General features: G+C 42.9%; 3 protein-coding genes across 6 annotated transcripts; 1 reads left to right on the top strand and 2 right to left on the bottom strand.

Annotated features, from left to right (window-relative positions):
- The first annotated feature begins 309 nt into the window (after positions 1–309).
- gtpbp6 (GTP binding protein 6 (putative)) lies at positions 310–5,425 on the top strand. 2 transcript variants are annotated; one of them, XM_035394065.1, is made up of 10 exons: positions 311–1,108; positions 1,340–1,477; positions 1,690–1,760; positions 2,014–2,144; positions 2,485–2,555; positions 2,830–2,988; positions 3,094–3,302; positions 3,921–4,069; positions 4,202–4,354; positions 4,815–5,425. In XM_035394065.1, exons 1-10 carry the CDS (start codon positions 607–609, stop codon positions 4,942–4,944), a joined length of 1,713 nt encoding a protein of 570 aa, XP_035249956.1. In that variant the 5' UTR covers positions 311–606; the 3' UTR covers positions 4,945–5,425. The 2 variants fall into 2 exon arrangements, with proteins under 2 accessions (XP_035249957.1, XP_035249956.1); XM_035394066.1 differs by lacking the exon at positions 4,815–5,425 and having other exon boundaries at positions 310–1,108; positions 4,164–4,303.
- A 252-nt stretch (positions 5,426–5,677) lies between these two features.
- On the bottom strand, positions 5,678–11,264 carry LOC118214255 (PI-PLC X domain-containing protein 1-like). Of its 2 annotated transcripts, none has more exons than XM_035394070.1 (7): positions 11,039–11,264; positions 10,046–10,155; positions 9,238–9,374; positions 8,395–8,526; positions 7,667–7,822; positions 7,131–7,314; positions 5,678–6,500 (listed from the first exon to the last, which is right to left on the bottom strand). In XM_035394070.1, exons 2-7 carry the CDS (start codon positions 10,143–10,145, stop codon positions 6,247–6,249), a joined length of 963 nt encoding a protein of 320 aa, XP_035249961.1. In that variant the 5' UTR covers positions 10,146–10,155; positions 11,039–11,264; the 3' UTR covers positions 5,678–6,246. The 2 variants fall into 2 exon arrangements, with proteins under 2 accessions (XP_035249961.1, XP_035249960.1); XM_035394069.1 differs by lacking the exon at positions 11,039–11,264 and adding an exon at positions 10,372–10,949.
- Positions 11,265–11,507: 243 nt separating this feature from the next.
- Positions 11,508–15,931, bottom strand: LOC118214253 (PI-PLC X domain-containing protein 1-like). 2 transcript variants are annotated; one of them, XM_035394067.1, is made up of 7 exons: positions 15,707–15,931; positions 15,452–15,572; positions 14,655–14,791; positions 14,218–14,346; positions 13,813–13,974; positions 13,243–13,423; positions 11,508–12,486 (listed from the first exon to the last, which is right to left on the bottom strand). In XM_035394067.1, exons 2-7 carry the CDS (start codon positions 15,567–15,569, stop codon positions 12,239–12,241), a joined length of 975 nt encoding a protein of 324 aa, XP_035249958.1. In that variant the 5' UTR covers positions 15,570–15,572; positions 15,707–15,931; the 3' UTR covers positions 11,508–12,238. The 2 variants fall into 2 exon arrangements, with proteins under 2 accessions (XP_035249958.1, XP_035249959.1); XM_035394068.1 differs by lacking the exon at positions 15,707–15,931 and having other exon boundaries at positions 14,655–14,787.
- Positions 15,932–17,772: the final 1,841 nt, after the last annotated feature.

Genomic DNA, 17,772 nt, shown 5'->3' with positions numbered 1-17,772 from the left:
TAATTGCTCCCAATGAGCTGATTGGTACCTTGCATGGCAGCCTTTCACCGTTGGTGTGTGAGTGTGAGTGTGAGTGTGAGTGTGCGTGTGCGTGTGAATGGGTGAATGGGTGAATGAGAGACATCAATTGTAAAGCGCTTTGGATAAAAGCGGTATATAAATTCAGTCCATTTACCATTTACCATCATATCCAGGTAATAAGGACATATAAACATTTCGATTCATGTTCTGACCACAAGGAGGCGATCTTTTTTTATGATTGTCAAATCTTCGGGGAAGTTCGAATGTGTCCGGAAATTTTCGAGCACGCCAGCCATTTTTGTCTGAGGCTGGGCTGGTAAGCTGTACCACGGCTAGACAGCTAGGTTCGTGTTTAGTGAATGCTAAGTTGTTAAGTAAAGACCGAAACAGTTCATAGCTTTCTTTACTTAAAGTTAGGTCAGTCCAAACATATTTGAAATGTTGCAGTTTTCCTATTCTTTCGTAATCATCTTACATTTAATGTTTGTTTGAATGATAACATTATTTTTCACCACGGGATTTCCAGCTTTATTACGGAGTTATTGGATGGTTACATTTCGCTAGCTAACTGCAGCGACGGACGTAATGGAACTTTCACAATACTGGACGAAACATGGATATATTGTATTTAATTTATTTAATAAAATAACGTACAGATGCAGTTGTTTTGGATTGCACCGTCCAAGTACTTTTTATTCGTCATATGTTATGGGGAGGTCCTCGTTAAGGTACCAAAACAATCATACTAACTTTAGCTGTCATACAAGTGCACGTGCATGCTTCTCTGCAGGGCAACATGACGTAAGTGCCAATTCTCCACTGCGCTCCTCATTGTCTGCACTGAGTGCGGAACGCAATTTCATTCGGTATCTTTCAACAACATGCAAATTAATGTCAAAGAAAAACAGCTCCGATGGTGTTGCAAGTAATGATGATGCGGATCCAGAAGACTGTGTAATAGAAGAGAGAGAGGTAGACCAGCTGTTCCAGCAGCAGATCCCCACTGGTATCGGTGAAGGGTACAACAGAGTGTTCATCGTCCACCCGGACGTGAAGTGGGGCAGTAAGAAGCAAACCTTGACCACAGGTCAGTTTTGTAATCAAGATGATTGCCTATAAAATTAACCGTTCTACAGTGCCTCGCCTGAACGTAGCTTCCGTCGATCAAACAAAGGTAAAAACAAAATGTATAGTTCTATTGTCCCCTTAAACCACATTGACCGCATGAAAAACTAGCAAGGTTCTGGTATGTTTACCAATACTGTGCAAATGCCCACGCGAATATTCGTCCCAGTAATGTTGCTGGTTGTGTTTTAAGCTCAACTTCAAATGGATGAAGCTGTGGGATTGGTGAACACCCTACAGAACTGGACTGTTGTCGACAAGATCATTCTCTCCACAAAAACGCCTGAAAAGAAGAAGCTGTTTGGCAAGGGGAACTTTCAGATGCTCACAGGTCTGGATTAAAATAACTATGCTGAGGCATATCTATGATTCACTGCCAATCTCTGTCTTTATGCACTTTCGCCAAATAAAAACAAATCCTGCATAGTATGCCTTTAAGCCTACACATTATTCATTTTCTATGGACAGTATATGTCTGCTTGCTGTTCAGGCCCATGTGCACTCAAAGAGCATGATTGGAATTGTGTCAATATTTTGTTTCAGAGAGGATCAAGGGAAAGTCGCATATCACTGCAGTGTTTGTGAATGTCGAGCGCCTGTCTGCTCTGTCAGAGGTAAGGTTCCTCCTCCCCCTCAATGCAACACCAGCTGCTCTTTTGGTACTACAATTATGTGTGTAAATTATTTGGTCATTGAAAGCAAGTTCAGGCCTACTGAAAGTTTTCCCTCATACTGTGTAAGTGCCCAGGCCCTCCCTGTGACAGCCCTGTAACCTGCACTGTGCATTTTGATGTTTTGATGGGTTGTGCGTGTGTGTGTGTGTGTGTGTGCGTGCGTATGTGTGTGCGTGCGTGCGTGCATAAACAGAGGGAACTGGAGGAAGCTTGGGGGGTGAAAGTGTTGGACAGGTACACTGTAGTCCTCCACATCTTTCGCTGCAACGCTCGCACCAAAGAGGCCAAACTGCAGATCTCTCTGGCTGAGATTCCTCTGTTAAGGTAGCCCTCACCGGACAATGTTGTCCATTTCACTGACACACTCAGGCCTGGTTCAGATTTCCCATTTAATCACTGAATACACTACATGCTGTCAGATTGGCAATATAGTTTACATAGGCGAATTAATTATCATTATGTACTTTCGTATGCAAGATCATTTCTGGGGCGAATGCCAAACAACTGCCATTATTCACAATTTATTTTTCAGGAAGCGGTCGATTTTCCTATTTGAAATCGGACGCATTTTGACACCTGAAAACACACGTTGGTGACACATCTGAAGGCTATAATCTAAGCTTTAGCTCACAGTGCTTGGTTTCTTTTTTGCTTGTGATCACAGGTCTCGTTTGAGAAATGAGTTGGCACATTTGGACCAGCAAGGTGGAGGATCCAGGTATATAATGGGTTCAGGTAGGTGATTGGAAAAAGTTAAAAATGGTATGCACATAGTGGAACCCTATTGTTAGGATTTAGGATATTGGAGGGTACAGAGTATGTCATATTTTAGGCATTTAGTAGATGCTCTCGTTTACCCAGAGCAACTCATACACACAGTGGGCTAAATTCAGTAGTAGTTGTGTGGTGATGTAGTTGGGATGTGTGGTGATGTGGTTGGGCATGTGGTGATGTAGTTGGGGTGTGTGGTGATGTAGTTTGGGCGTGCGGTGATGCAGATTTGTTGCAGGTGAAACGATGATGGAGGTGCAGCAGAGGATCCTCAGGGAGAGGGAACTGAAGATCCGCTCCGCCCTGGAGAAGCTCTGCAGGAAGCGGCACCTGCTCCGCTCGCAGCGCAAACAGCGCCAGTTCCCCACCGTCTCCATCGTGGGCTACACCAACTGCGGTGAGAGGAGGGTAGGGGGACCGCCGCAATATGAATTTCCCACAATGCCCTGAGCTCGCGGTCAGCCGTTCATTCTCAGTGACCCGGCTGATCCCGCTCTTCCAGGAAAGACCACCCTAATCAAAGCACTGACGGGCGACGCCGGACTGGAACCCCGCAACCAGCTCTTCGCCACCCTGGATGTCACCGTCCACGCGGGCCAGCTGCCCTGTCACATGACCGTCCTGTACGTGGACACGATCGGCTTCCTGTCCCAGCTCCCGCATCAGCTGATCGACTCCTTCTCCGCCACCCTGGAGGACGTGAGCCATTCGGTGGGTATCCCTGCTCTTGTGGCAGTAGGGCCAGCTGTAGGCCGGAAACATGCGCTACGCAAGTACGCGAACGCGAATGGCAGCGCCAGGGTGACACACTGCAAATGCACGGCCCGGTCCTGCATACTCAGCATGTGTTCTCGGGTCCCTGTGGAGCTAATAAACCGGAGGCCTCCAGGGGGCGATCCAGGGCAGGTGCGAAAGACTGAAGAGCAGAAGAAAGGACAGATCGAAGAAGGCCGCTTCATCCTGCTGTGGCCTGCTGTAGCGCCCCTCACTAAAAAAAAAAAGTCTGCCAGGGTACACATTTTAGAACGCAACAACGCATCAGATCGACTTTGCGTAGCTAAGTGTCTGCGTTTCTGTACATACGTAGGGTATGTTTCCAGCCTTACTCAACTGTGGTCCAAGAAACCAGTTACTGTCCTGGAGAGAAAATGAAAATTTCTGGAAAAAAAATAAATAAATTTTAAACCTTGGAATAACAATCTGATATGGTTACCATGGTGTTTGCGATGCAGTCATGTCCCATCGTCATGGGTCTTCCTGTAGATCACCCTTAGATCGTAATTTCTGAGTGGCATTGACTAAGCGATCCCAAAAATGCACGTATTTCAGGATTTGATCGTTCACGTGAGGGACGTCAGCCACCCGGAGACGGTGAACCAGAAGGCGAACGTGTTGAGCGTTCTGAAGAGCCTGCAGATCCCCGAGCGTCTGCTCAACTCAATCTTGGAGGTCCACAACAAGATCGATCTCGTTCCTGGGTATGATTAACTGCGTCTCCAAACACAAAGACTAAAATACGCGTCTCTCATTAATGAATTAACCCGTTTCCTGTGGTTCCTTTGTATACCACAGGATGAAGTAACCCGGTATTTGTCCTCTCTGATCTCCAGCTACCAGCCCTCCGAGGTGGACACCCTGTCTGTGTCAGCTCTGACGGGACAGGGTTTGGAGGACCTCAAGCAGAGAGTAGAAGCCGCCATCTTGGAATCCACAGGCAAACTCATTTTGACCCTCAGGGTGCCACTGGACACTTCTCAGTTAAGGTAAATATTTGAGGAGTTTCAACGCTTAAACAGTGAACAAACACACCATTTACAAATAAGGTTTAAAGTGTTTTGTTTAATTCAGTGACTATTGAAAATATTCTGCTTTTCATTTTAAAAGGCTTTTCATATGTACAACTCAAAAACAGAAATACAGTTTGTTCTTACTAGCAGGTTTTTCAGGCACATGCGGTATTAAACCAACACCGTTAGTTTAATTCTTAAACAATTGTTGTAAACAGTTTGATTAAACAAAAAGTGCAAAATCAATATTATCATTATTATTAGTAATAGTATTATTAATAACCTATAGCGTAACTTATGTTATTGTACAGCACATTTTCATACAATGAAGTGCAGCCAAAATTGCTTCACAGTAAGTCTTAAACTAAATTGTGACCTCACGTTTTTTGTGTACGTGCATGTGTGTGTGTGTGTGTGTGTGTGAATCTCTCAACAGCTGGCTGTATAAAAATGGCACCGTTCAGGAGGTGAGCATAGAGGCAGCAGAGGACGTGGCCTCCGTCAGGGTCATCATCAGCGCTGCGGCGTACGGACGCTACAGGAAGCTCTTCCAGGTCACCGCGTGACCCCTGTGCTGGTATAATGCAGCGGAGCAGTTGGGATCGTGCACGCATAAGCAATGTGTTATACACACTTAATGCTGCATCTGCCCTCTCCTGAAGACCCGTATTCAAATACAGGACTGGCAGACAGCCAAAAATCTTTGGCCGTGTCCTAAAACGCTTCCTTGCGCACTCCCAGTTGCACAGGTGAGAGCGTACCGCCAAGTATGCAAGTGTGCAACACATGCAAAGTGGTTTGGATTTGGTGCGTATCCTCACCATGCCACGACCTCTGACCTCAACACAAAGGAGAGGTTACATTGGCTCTACCGCAGTGGACTGAGGACTTGTAAGGTGCATTTCTGCTTTTCACCCAGTGTCTGCTGGGATAGGCTCCAGCCCCCCGTCGACCCTGAACAGGAGTAAGCGGTTTACAAAGTGGATGGACGTTGGCTGTATATTTCAGAATTTAAGAGCAGAAATTAAAATGCTTTCAATCATTGCTTTTGCCTCGTGCTTATACTGTGTTTTATTACTGACCTTATCCTGATGTCTTGAGAATTTTAAAGAGGTGGATTCAAATATCCACAAACCGCAGAGAGGCAGCAAACATGGGTAAAGCACACTTCAGTTTATGCTGCTATATTCTGGCCACCCAAATACACACCCAGGGAACTCTGGGGCAAGCCAACTTTGAGCAGGGTACCTGTTCGAGAACAGCTATTAATACACAGACCGTGGTCTTCTATACATGTGCACATTAGAGGTAGTATTAATTTTGGAATATGACCCACTCCATTGATTTCTACCACATTACAACATTGAAAAGAGCAGAAACGCATCTCACAATTTGCTGCATAGATAAAATATATTGTTCTTCTGGTCATTGTGATGAGCTGCGCTGAAACTAGCAGGATAGTCAGATTCTTCTGAACAGCAATGGATAAGAATGGAAGGGAATGGAATAGATCATTTCATCATCAAGATGTTAATCAGCTGCAGATATGGAAAACGAGCTATAAAATCTACTGAGTGCCAGTGCCTGAATACAACCTGAAAACACCCAAAAGAAATCCACCCTTCGTTATAGGACATTAAGCAGAAAGCAGGCTCTTCAGTCCTTAGTAAGACACAGAATGAGGCTCTGTCTACAGCAGTGGTTCCCAACCCTGTTACTGGATTATCGACCAACCGGTAGGTTTTGAGTTCTACCCTAATTTGGCACACCTGAGTAGCAGCTCAATGAGATATCCAGCTGTTGAATGAGGTGTGCTCTGTTGGGGTTGCAGTGCAAACCTACAGGAACAGGGTCGGGAGTCGCTGGGCTTACGGGACGGGCTCGGCGCACGCAGTCCGGGCCAGTTTTTCGTTGAGTGCGATCACGAGGCCGCAGAAGGGGACGGTCCCCACGAAGTCTCCGGCGACGACGTTGAGGCTGTCGGAGCGCGTGCCGGGGCTCTGGAGCTGCAGCCAGTCCATCAGACACGCCTCGTTCTCCAGGGTGAGCTTCCGCAGGGAACTGTGCAGCGCCATGTAGCGCCTTTCCGCCGTCAGGTTCAGACCCGCCACGAAAAACTCCTCTACAGGGATGGGGACGAGGGAAAGGAGTAGCGGTTTTAGTCGCACGCACAACACAGTCGGCGTCCCTCGTGGACTTAAAACTGCTGTTTACCTAATGCATCCAAATTGGGCTGAAGGGAACTCTTTGATTTCATCCCTAGGCTGCCAAAAATGCACACAAAAAATGTTTCCAACCCTTGGCATAAAACAGTTGAAAAGAAATTACCCCTTTAAACATAGGAGCATTTGAAAATTATATGAGGCACCCCAGGCTGTGAATATATCTGAAAGAGCTGTGGGCCAGTGCTGTGTTAAAGCTTTTAATGTTTACAGTCCCCAAGGTCTCAGATCGCAAATATGCGATTAGAATGTTCTTAACTGAACATTCTAATGCTGATGTAACAATCACTACTGGTAATTCAGAGCAACGGAGTTCTAGAACACTTGGAATTCAGAAAAAAAAACATTGCAATACACCTACTCTTCAAATGGTTAAAACGTGAAGAAGTATAGAATATAGAAATGTTTCTAGACCTCATTTCTAAATGCTTCACCGGGCACTTCCCGCCAGAAACGGCAAGCTTTCACTGGTCCACAGGGACACGGTCCCAGCAACCCAAGCATTCAATCGCGCTCGTAGGGGTCCTCACCTGGCCGTCCCTTCTCCTTCTGCTGGTCCAGGTAGCTAACCACTTCTGGCGCGGTCCGCTTGTTGGCCCACCAATAAGGAATGCCTGGCCAGAGTTCCAGGTGACTCGCGACGGCGTCGTCATCGTAGGACAGCACGACCTGGTACCGCGACCCCCACAGACCCCTCAGGGTCAGGTCAGAGCCCTGAGCGAACAGGAAGACGGGACGTTTACCACCGCCGCGTTCAAGGCAGTACAGACCGCTGGTGAAGTCCCCTCAACTTCACATATATGGCAGTACTGACAACAGACTACGTTTACTATATGACATACCACAGGTGATGTGTTCCTGTTGCACGTAACAAATATAACTAGCAATGCTACAAAACTCTACGGATGCAAATCTACTGCAAAGGCTGAATAACTGATCTTGAGGGAAGGCGAGATAGTAGACGTGGGTGGGGGGGGCTTGCCACTGTCATCATTGCTTTTTGGTTTTGGTTTTCTTTCAGAGCTTTGAGAAACTTGGACGTTTTAAATTTGATCTGAGGGCTCACCGTACGTGGACAGAGCTTTTGGCCAAAAATCCTCTTCAAATTAAAAATGAACCTCTCGTGACGCTCTTCACTTAGGCCTTCAAAATGGCTGCATGCTAAAATAACAACCTCCTTTGGGTGGGAGTCAAGCCATGCTGCAATTTTCTCCAGAGTTTCCTGCAAAAAAAAAAAATTTATATTAAAAAACCATACATCTGTAAACAGCTGGACATCAACAAAAGATTTACCTGCCCAACCTCTTATTTCCATGGGTCATTTCTTTAGCAAGCATCGTCATCCAGAGGATTTTCATTCAAATATTTTCAGATAATTGGGATGGCAGGTAAATTAGAGAGTGGCAGGGCATACCTCATACAACGTCAAACAACCACATTATAAATCTCCAAATATATCCAGAAGTCAATGTTTGTAAGGAGTGAAGATCTATGATCACTGGAGTTATTTAGTTTGGAAAACCAATGTGTTAGGAATGTGGCAAACTCTCAGTGAAAAGTGCCAAATAACCTGTGAAAAGTGGCAAACACCCTGTGAAAAAGTGCCAAACTATCTGTTAAAATTGCAAACTGTCTGTGAAAGTTGCAAAAGCAGCACACTCCCTGGGAGAATTTGCAAACTCACTGTGAAAAGTGCAAAACAAAAATACTGTAGGTACAGGTTGCCCATAACTTGACGGATGGCATTCCCGCCATTCCCATTCCAACGTGCCAGGTCGCGGGCGTCGGACTCACCAGCACTGTCGATGACGTGTAGATGACGTGAGTGAAGTACAGTTTGTCAAAGGGATCTTGTTGTTGTTTGGAGGCAATCCGGAGGTCAAAGTATCGAATTCCTTCCTTCAGCTGTTCCACAACATCTCTCTCCTGTTGCCAGTTTCACAGAGGTGACAAAATGAATTTGACATGACCGGCAATTCCAGTTTTTACCTTCCCGCTAATAAATGTGTTATTTTAACACGAAATTTCCTCATTGCAAGCATTGCAAGTATCGCCCAGTGTTCCTTATTGGGATCGTTCTCAAAATATCGAAGGAATTCTGCAGTGCAATAGGGCTGAATCAGTTTGTACTCCCTGTATACCCCACAGTGGCACTGACAAAAGAACAGGTAGTAGCTGCTAAATGCGTAATGTCAAAAAAGGCGCAGGCCACTGGGTCGCCCGCTCGGTAAAAGAGCCGCCCGCGTGTGGCGCCAGGGTGGGCACCCGTGCCAGTCCCAACTGTGGCCAGGAGTCCCACCGGGGCGGTGTATAATTGGTTTTGGCGCCGCTCAGGGATATGGGAGGGATACAGTTTGTAGGCCATCTGGACGCCCGTGCCTACAGTAGCTCTCTGCACACGTGTATGATTGGGTCTCCTCCAGCCCGGCTCTGCGTATGCCTGACTTCTGGCTGTGGCGTGAAAAGAAGCAGCTGGCTGGGCAGCCGTGAGTTTTCGGAGGGAAACCGCGGATTGCCGGCAGTAGGGAACTAGTATATGAGCATGCCTGCACATAGTTTGCGGATTGGACATTCCGAATTCATGTAGGATTTGAGATGCCAAATAAAAAAATGTAAAAATGTTAAAAAGACGCAGACCTGTGTTGTTGCCCATCTGTAGATGATGGGACGTGTGAGGCAGTAGAAGAACTTGTCCACCAGTCTGAACGAGTCCGACTCAGATCTCACCAAAGGGGAAGTGATGTCGAGGCAATAGCTCATAGCATCATGGCTGCCTGCGAGAGAGAAAAAATGATATCACCTTAAAAGGGGGCGGGGGGGGACATTTCCATCACCGTTCGCTATCCTTCTCTTTGGCTCTGTTCAGCGCTTGGGTTAGTACTTCACCCTGCCAGCTTACCTTTAAATCACTGTTTATCCCTCAGGTACACATTCACACCATTTCTTAATGGTATGTTAATGGTACTCAGCTGGTTATGAGTCATAGCGTCAGAGTCATCTGTTCTCGTGTGTTGCGGCTTCAAAATCGACTAGACACGTGCTGCTAATCACAGGATTAGGCATGTAACCACAGTACTCCACGCATACTGCTAGCTATAGTGCTAGACGCAGACCGCTAACCACAGTACTAGACACGTACTGCTAACTGCAGTACTATATGCCATTAAGTTTACGGAGATATACTATGTTGAAAACGTGTCCTTAAGTCGGCCAGAAATGCACCTGGTAAGCAGCAAGGGGGTGCTTAAACCAGGAAGTCCCCATTTACAGAGAACCAAAACAAGCTCTCTTTCTCGTCTGTGCAGTTAGGAAGTGTGTAGGCTCATGTGCAGTAAAAACGAAAGAAATGAAATGTCATATGAATCAATTATAGGGAAACGTATGCTAAATGCTATATCGTTAAATTCATCTTATAGATGTGCACAATTTTTATTTTATTTTTTACCTGGAATGGCAAGGTTGTAGAGGGGGATGTCCAACAGTTTTGGCGAGAGTGTTGACATCCAGTCCTCATAATTCTGGTCATCCACAGCAGACAAAGCCATTTTCAGATGCCTATGAGATGGAAGGCGCATTTTCTTTATTATCATACATTATCTTAAAATGAGAACACTAAATCTACCATTCTGATTTCACTGCAAGCTTTTTTTTTTTTTTTTTTAAACACAACGACAAAACGTAAATATCGGTTTAGTTGGTACACTCAGCCAGTGACCTTTCATAAAATAATAGTAAAAGTCAATTGCCTAAATCAGCATTGACATTAATTACCTGTGCAGAATGCTTCGAGTTGGTCTTTATGATGGTATACTTCTATTGGGGCAGATCCCCGCAAATTCTCAAACTACAGTATAGCCTATGTACTATTTTGAAAGTAAAGTGATTCATTCTGGAATCTTGACCAGCCTAGAGCATGACTGCGCGCGTTCGGGAGTCGGGCTCTGGTATCCCGTTGTTGCATGGAGCCGCAAGATCACTTATGTAGATGTATTTAAAGAATGTTTCAGGAAGTTGCGGAAATGAGGAAGCAACGTCACCTTTAACCCTTTGAATAGTCGGTTTTTTAGAATGTTGTTCAATGTTGAATTCTGTGTCAGTGTTCTAGAATTCAGTTGCTCTCATTTACCAGTAGTTATTGTTACATCAGTATTCGAATGTTCCGTTGATAATATTCTGATAACATATTATGATCTAATAACATGATCTTACACGCTGAAGGGTTAAAGTGGTATACATTGCATGTCTTGTGTTCGCTGAAACTCGTTCTTCCAGATACCTCGTGAGTATTCCTAGGCTACAATCTGCACGCAGACGGTCGTCACGAACCCCGATTGAAAAAAAAAATAGAGCTTGAAACATTTGTCTAATTTCTCTGTAGCTCCAGGTCATTTTTTGCAAAAACAAAGAAAGTGCATATGTCATTTAAGGAAACACTTACAGCCATTTAGTACCGAAAAGGCAGAGGTTGCTTTGCGGTGTAGGGGCACGATTTGAGGGCAAATATGAACTAAATACACCCAGTAGGTAAATTACATGGGATTAATTCAGTATTCCCTCTTTCAGGTGAAGTATTTTCGCACTTTTTTGCCTGTGCCGATTCTCATCATTGATAAATTAAATTACTTTTGCAGTGAACTCTTTTTTTACGACCATCCATTTCATGAAGACATGTGAAAGTTATGAAAAAACATCGTCGTATTTTGTTCCACCCTGGGTAGGGGTATCTCAGAATTTTGTGGGGGGTTGGTATTAAGATTGTGTGTGAGGCTGAGCCAGTGACGCAAAAGGCATCACTCAGGCAGAGTTTTGTAGAATGTGACAAAATAAACTATAAGGCTAGTATATTTTTAATTATGATTTTTCTTACCATGTTATCGGTGAGCAAACTTTAAACTTTAAAACATTAATTGATTTTACGTCCCCTTTCAAAGCAATTTAATGGTATCGCCTGATAAGGGTGCGTCTACAAAGAGCACACAAATTAAGCGTCAAAACGTTTACATTAATCTGTGAAATAATGCTTGCGCTCAAAATTGAAAACAAGACAATAATATTATATAAAATAATGTATTTCACTTGGCATATTAAGCAAACGATTTTTCTCAATGTGATTAAAGTCAGTTACACTTAAACAAGGATTAAAACATAAAACAAAGAGCAAAAAAGTATAAATGAAGCAATTAACATTTACTGCACAGATGTGCTTATTGTACTTAAAAAAGAGAGAATGTAAACTTAGATAAAAAAATACTGACAGGAACAAGAGGTAACACATTTATCACAGATTTCAGTGAAGCACATCGAATAGTAAATTCCAGTGTCTGGGTTATTGCTATGAGGTGCATAAATGTTTTATCCCTGTGGTTTATGGCCTCAGTTAATAATAAAAAAATATTCATAAGTGCTCTGTGAAGCTTCAAAACATGGCCAAACCAAAGGTCTCGTTCTAAAACTGTGTTGCCACACAAATGCCAAACAGCAGGACTGTTGTCTAGGCCTGTACTGTGAAAAATAAACATCAGTACTGTTGATGCTGTGAATTCAACCACTTTGTATCACTTTGAATTCAAGCACCATCTCACTCAGCTGTGTGTCAATAACCGAACACTCAGAAATACAGAATTATCTTGGCATCGCATCATGAGGTCAGTCGTGCAGCAAGCTTCTTATTGAGGTCAATGACAACGGAAATAAAATCACTATTGCCGACGAAATCCGCGCAGATGATATTCAGACAGGTCTTGCCCGGCCCAGGAGCCTGCTTCTGAACCCAGTCCAAAAACAGACGGTAATTCCGCAGTGTCAGTGTTTTCATGGACTGACAGGGATGGGTAAGGATGTACTGGGTGTCTTCAGTGAGGTTGAGGCCTGCCACAAAAAATCCCTCTGCAATGCACAAAGACGAAACTATTGCCAACAGACAGCCTAAGAGTTACAGTAATGTCAACTGTACAGAAATCCAAGGTAATTTTGTAAGTTTAAAAAAAGGAAGCTTAATATAACTTAATATAACCAAAAATAACTCAGACCCTAGAGCGAGGACCACACAGAACAGAGGATCTCTGTTTGACACTGCACTCAGTGAGAGCTTAATGACCCACCAGTGTTTTTATGTTTTCTAACTGTTTTCAAGCTGCTCCAATGATTCCACTTCAGTGGAGCATCAGTGCTAAAAGGGCCAAAGTAGCAGATAACCTTGCTTTGAAATATCTTTTAGTCTCAGGTTACTGTGACAATTATGCCAGCGCATGCACAAGATTCAGTAAGTGAATCTGAATTGCAAGTATTTTCTTGAAATTAATACATATCAGAGCTTGAGTAATGTTTTATCGTTTCCAGGTACAAATTATCTGTTGTATTTTTTAAATTACTTTTTTCATTTTTATGTTTTTAGAAATACAAGATAAAAATACAGCACAGCAATCTTTGAACTGCAAGATGAATTGTACATGCTGAATTCAAACGGCTGATGTGCAGGATAAAGAAAAACTTCAGCACACTGAGATTGCAAGTCATCTTTTTCTGTGCCAAAAGTTTTTTTTTTTTTTACAGTTTCATCTCTGTTGCATCTCTGGGTGTATTTTCATTGTTGTGCAGATGCTCCCTTTACTAATGTCTGACAGAAAATGAATTCTGACCAACCTGGCCTCCCCAGCTGTTTCTGTTCGTCCAGATAGGAGAGGACCGCTTTGGGGTCCACTTGGTCCGCCCACCAGTACGGGATATTTGGCCACAGCTCCTCGTGGCCAGAGGCTGCTGGGTCGTCATAGGAGATGATGACCTGGCAACCCAGCTTCCACAACATTCTCAGGGTGGCAGGTTCCTGAAAACAGTCATAGAAAGAAATCTGCCGTCACGCAGCAAGGCCAAAGGTTAAAGGTCGATGACCTCCAGTGCTTTGTCCTTGTTGGTGTTCTGGTCTGAATACAATCAATATTTATCCTAAGCACTTTACTCTGTTGCTGGAGTTCTAAAGCTCCAGGCCCACCTCGTTGAAAACAATATATTTACATACATATTAAATAGATATAAATCTAGGTCAGAATGAACCCATTTATTAATTAATAAAAGTTAATTTTTCATTGGTAAATTTGTTTAAAAAAAATAAAATAAAATAAATTACAGAGAAACACTTTTTTTTTTTAAATTCAGGCAACAAATGGCTTCCATACAGGTCCAGGGCCCCACAGACAGCTTGTCAGTGTCTCACACCTCACTTATATTTGGGAAGATCTTTCTTCCAAACAGGTTCTTCATGAAGAGAATGGTGTCTTGGTGCAGGTCAGGGGTCAGTCCTTCAAACACGGAGCAGGCGAGGATCACCACCTCCTTCGGGTGGCAGCTGAGCCACTTCGCGATGTCCCTGAGTGTTTCCTGTACAGCAAACACGAGAACGCTTATTATTTCCTTAGCGTTCATCTGATGCAAGATGGCGATTTTCACGCTTTACACAAAAAATAACATGCACAAATCTCATGCATGTAATTGTGAAGGATCTCAAGGCTCTATTATATGTAATGTATAAATAAAACACAAATCTTATTACTTGAATGGCAAAAGCGTGATACATCATTGTGACAGTCACATGACTCAGCACATGACCATGGCGCAGCTCACCTTCACAGTCAGGAGGGTGTAAATCCCATGGGCAAAATACAGAGCGTCGGTGGTGTCACCCTCCTTATGGGCGATCCTGAGATCAAAATATCTGATCCCAATGTCCAGCTGGGCTGAGACTGCCTGCAGCTGAATGAGAAGAGTTAAGGGAAAGTTCCATCAGTATCTATCTCTCTCTCCATCTCATACAGGTGTGCACATACACTCATGCACACACACACAAACACACACACACACACACACTTACACACTTAAGACAAGTACTTGTACAGTGCACTTAAACTTTAAACTCAAAATTGATCAAAATACTCCAGGGGAAAAAAAATGCAATAATATATCTCATGCTGCAAATGTAACTACACTGTGTTGTTATTATGGTGATAACGTTTTCATCAATTATACTGAAACAAAAATGTTTGGATTTCATAGGGGCTGACCTGGGTGGTGCCCCACTTGTACAGACATGGACGGGTGATGCAGGGGATAATGCAGTCCAGTATTTTCAGCACAAGGGGGTTTGACACCGACAATGGAGATTCCCGATCTAAGCAGTAGGTCATGGTGTCATGGCTGCCTAGAACAGATCCGGACAATATATAAGGGCATGTCACTTTCCATTGTGATTTAGTAATTTAAAAAGTTTTGTAAATGTGATTTTAAAAATTCAACAGAGCCCTGTCTAAATGAAAAGAAAACACACGTGATCAGGACTGTTCCAGTGTTTTGCCTGCGCATGTACCTTTAGGGTTGCCACCTTCAATGCAGAAAAAATATGGAAACCCCCCACCAATCAGAAAATTTGGACAGACATTTAAAACCGCATAAGGATAGAAAACAACGACAGTTGACGACATTAGCGGCTTTATCACGCACTGGTAGCATGCGTCTCTCAGCTGTTTCGCGTCAAAATGGTTTAATTTCATTCATGATTACGTTATACTCACAATTGTGGAATTACTTTGTGTGTATGGAACTTTGTGTAGTTAGACTGACTACGGAACAAATTACGTCCCGCGTTTTTTCAATGAGGAACATTGTACTACACATTATAATAACTTGGTACGATTCAGTATAAGGAGTAGCACGCCTATACGTCGGCGTGTAAAATTTGTTTATCCTGGTAGAATCTCACATGACTGATGACTAATGACATTGCAAAATATTTGGTAACATCTGTAAACACTGCATTGGGGCACAGAGATGTCAGAATGCTATTTGCATCCACTCTACCTACCTGGGAGAGCGAGGTTGTACAGGGGTACATCCCACAGACTCTGGGGTAGTTGGGACATCCAGTTGGCACGGTCCTGTGTTTTGCTAATAATGTTAGCGTCTACCACGTCATCTTCCATGCCCTGAGTTCATGATTTTAAAAAACATCTTCAGTGTTATTGCACACAATATCTAAAAAAGTAGGAACATCTATTCGGCGTTACGAGCTCACATTAAGCAATACTAGTTTGATCCAAAACAGCATACTTGTTCTTACCGTTCACAGCGCGATGTTTAGCTTAGGATATTGTGACAGACAGGCTGTGTCTATAAACCACGGATAAACAGACAAACATGCAATGCTTCCGCAGTATATATAAAAGAATAGGGAACTGTGTATCCATCACGTGACGTAGCTAAAGTCGTTTTACACTTGATTAATCCTTCATACGATTTAAACCCGTATTCAGTTTTTCAAGGACTGTCTGAACGTTAGGGACCGTCCATGATTTCTTGTGTTTTCTTGAAATGAAAATATACACATTCTTGGTACTTTCTATTAGCGGTTAAGTTTATCTATTCACCACTTCTGACTTTACAATATGCCTATCTAGAAGGCTATAGACAGGCGACATATCTACATATCTATCCAACGTAGTATCTATGTGTTCGCGTTTGCAATATTGTAATACTTGTTTTTTACATTTTAAAAATATTGTTTCCTTTATTTTAGATGCCAAAATACACAGATTAGTAAAATAAAATGAAACAAAATAAAATAAAAATTGCACCTTGAACATTATTTCTTCTAAAATATGCACCCGGTATGTTAATGCGTTCTCTCCCTGCCAAGCAAGGGCTAAAGGTGTTGAAACTTGTTAAGCTTGTTTGCTGCATTCATTCTGCTTATTACCAACAACATTATCAAAGTGCAGGTACAAAGATACTTACATGAAACGCAGATTGATTAAAACTGTTATGGACCATTTCTAAAATTTTATTCTAACATTTTTTTTTTTTTTTACATAATACTTTGAGGACAAAATATCCATCCATTCATTATCTATAGTCACGGGGGGGGGGGGGGGGGGGGGTCCTACCTACATGTCTTTGAACTGTGGGAGGAAACCGGAGTACCCGAAGGAAACTCACATGGACAGAACATGTAAACTTCACACAGAAAGGCCCAGGTCGGGATGGAGGACAAATATGTTGCAAAGAAAATATTTTCAAAATATTATTTAATTAATTGCTTGGTCTTAGGAAGATATAAGACCGGCTTCCCAAGTTCCCAGAATAAAGTCCTAACCAAGATTTTTTTATGCCAAAATTACTATCATCAATTTGGCTTCTGCTATACACATTACAACCATTCAATGACCATTAACTGTTAATGACAATCAATTAACAATATTTATTTTTACCATTTTAGGTAGAGATCTGTGATACTTAGTCGCATTGATGCACCTCACAGGGGGATGTGCCCAGGGTTGAGTCCTGGTCTGCGGTACATAAAGTGTTAAGATTTTAGCACGTCATTCACGAAAATATACTGCAGAGACAAACCTCTGGGTCGAAAAAAATCACAGAGCGTAGGGTGGCTAATTTCACGGCTGAATCCCCTGAACCCCAAGAGTCTGCAAACTGTTACAACTCAAATCCAAGGTTGTTTCTTCATATAAAAAAGAAAAAGGTAGCACTTCACAAACAAAGTTTAAAAAACCAAATTACTTACATTGTACATATTATTTAATAAATAAATGTATGCAATGTAAGCAATCTGGTTTCGGAAACTTTATTTGTTGGCAGTGCTACCTTGTTCTTTTGTGAGAGAAGCAACTTTGGATTTGAATTTTCTAGGCACAGCAGTCAACTGTAATTGTATTTCATGCATTCTCTTATCCCTGATGTTAGACCTGAAACTTTGTCCCGATGACGGCAAACACAACAAAAGACAAAACTGAATCTAAAATGATTGTTAGGTTGTTAGGTACAAATTAGGTACAAATTTGTGCTTTAGAAAATATTTCAGTCAGCAGTAACTTGAATAATGTTGCTTTCTGTTTCTTTCAGTCAAAGAATAAGATTGACATCAGATTTGTTTTATTTAATCCACAATGACTGGGGGGGGGGGGGGGGGGGGGGGTGCTGCAGCCTAGCCTGTCTCAGCATGCATTGCCATTGGGCCAGAGGCAGGAATGCACCCTGATCAGGTCCCAAATCCATCACAGGGCACAAACACTATTCACTCACACCGTCATAACTAAAGGAAATTTACACTCTCCGATTAGTTTGACCTGCATATCTTTGAACAGTGGGAGGAAGCCAGAGTACCCAAAGGAA

The sequence above is a fragment of the Anguilla anguilla genome, chromosome 15, assembly GCF_013347855.1.
Source record: "Anguilla anguilla isolate fAngAng1 chromosome 15, fAngAng1.pri, whole genome shotgun sequence".
Taxonomy (NCBI): Eukaryota; Metazoa; Chordata; class Actinopteri; order Anguilliformes; family Anguillidae; genus Anguilla; species Anguilla anguilla.
The sequence above is the reverse complement of the archived record's forward strand: the minus strand, read 5'-3'. Positions and strand labels throughout refer to the sequence as shown.

Coding starts and splice junctions, on each gene's coding strand:
- gtpbp6 (XM_035394065.1), top strand. CDS start 607: ATGGAACTTTCACAATACTGGACGAAACATGGATATATTGTATTTAAT. Junction 1,109..1,339: donor GAAGCAAACCTTGACCACAG/GTCAGTTTTGTA, acceptor TTGTGTTTTAAG/CTCAACTTCAAATGGATGAA. Junction 1,761..2,013: donor GCCTGTCTGCTCTGTCAGAG/GTAAGGTTCCTC, acceptor GTGCATAAACAG/AGGGAACTGGAGGAAGCTTG.
- LOC118214255 (XM_035394070.1), bottom strand. CDS start 10,145: ATGGCTTTGTCTGCTGTGGATGACCAGAATTATGAGGACTGGATGTCA. Junction 7,823..8,394: donor ACACGTCATCGACAGTGCTG/GTGAGTCCGACG, acceptor TTTTTTTTGCAG/GAAACTCTGGAGAAAATTGC. Junction 7,315..7,666: donor AAAAGCTCTGTCCACGTACG/GTGAGCCCTCAG, acceptor CTGTTCGCTCAG/GGCTCTGACCTGACCCTGAG.
- LOC118214253 (XM_035394067.1), bottom strand. CDS start 15,569: ATGGAAGATGACGTGGTAGACGCTAACATTATTAGCAAAACACAGGAC. Junction 14,347..14,654: donor ACAAGTGGGGCACCACCCAG/GTCAGCCCCTAT, acceptor CTTCTCATTCAG/CTGCAGGCAGTCTCAGCCCA. Junction 13,975..14,217: donor ACACCCTCCTGACTGTGAAG/GTGAGCTGCGCC, acceptor TTTGCTGTACAG/GAAACACTCAGGGACATCGC.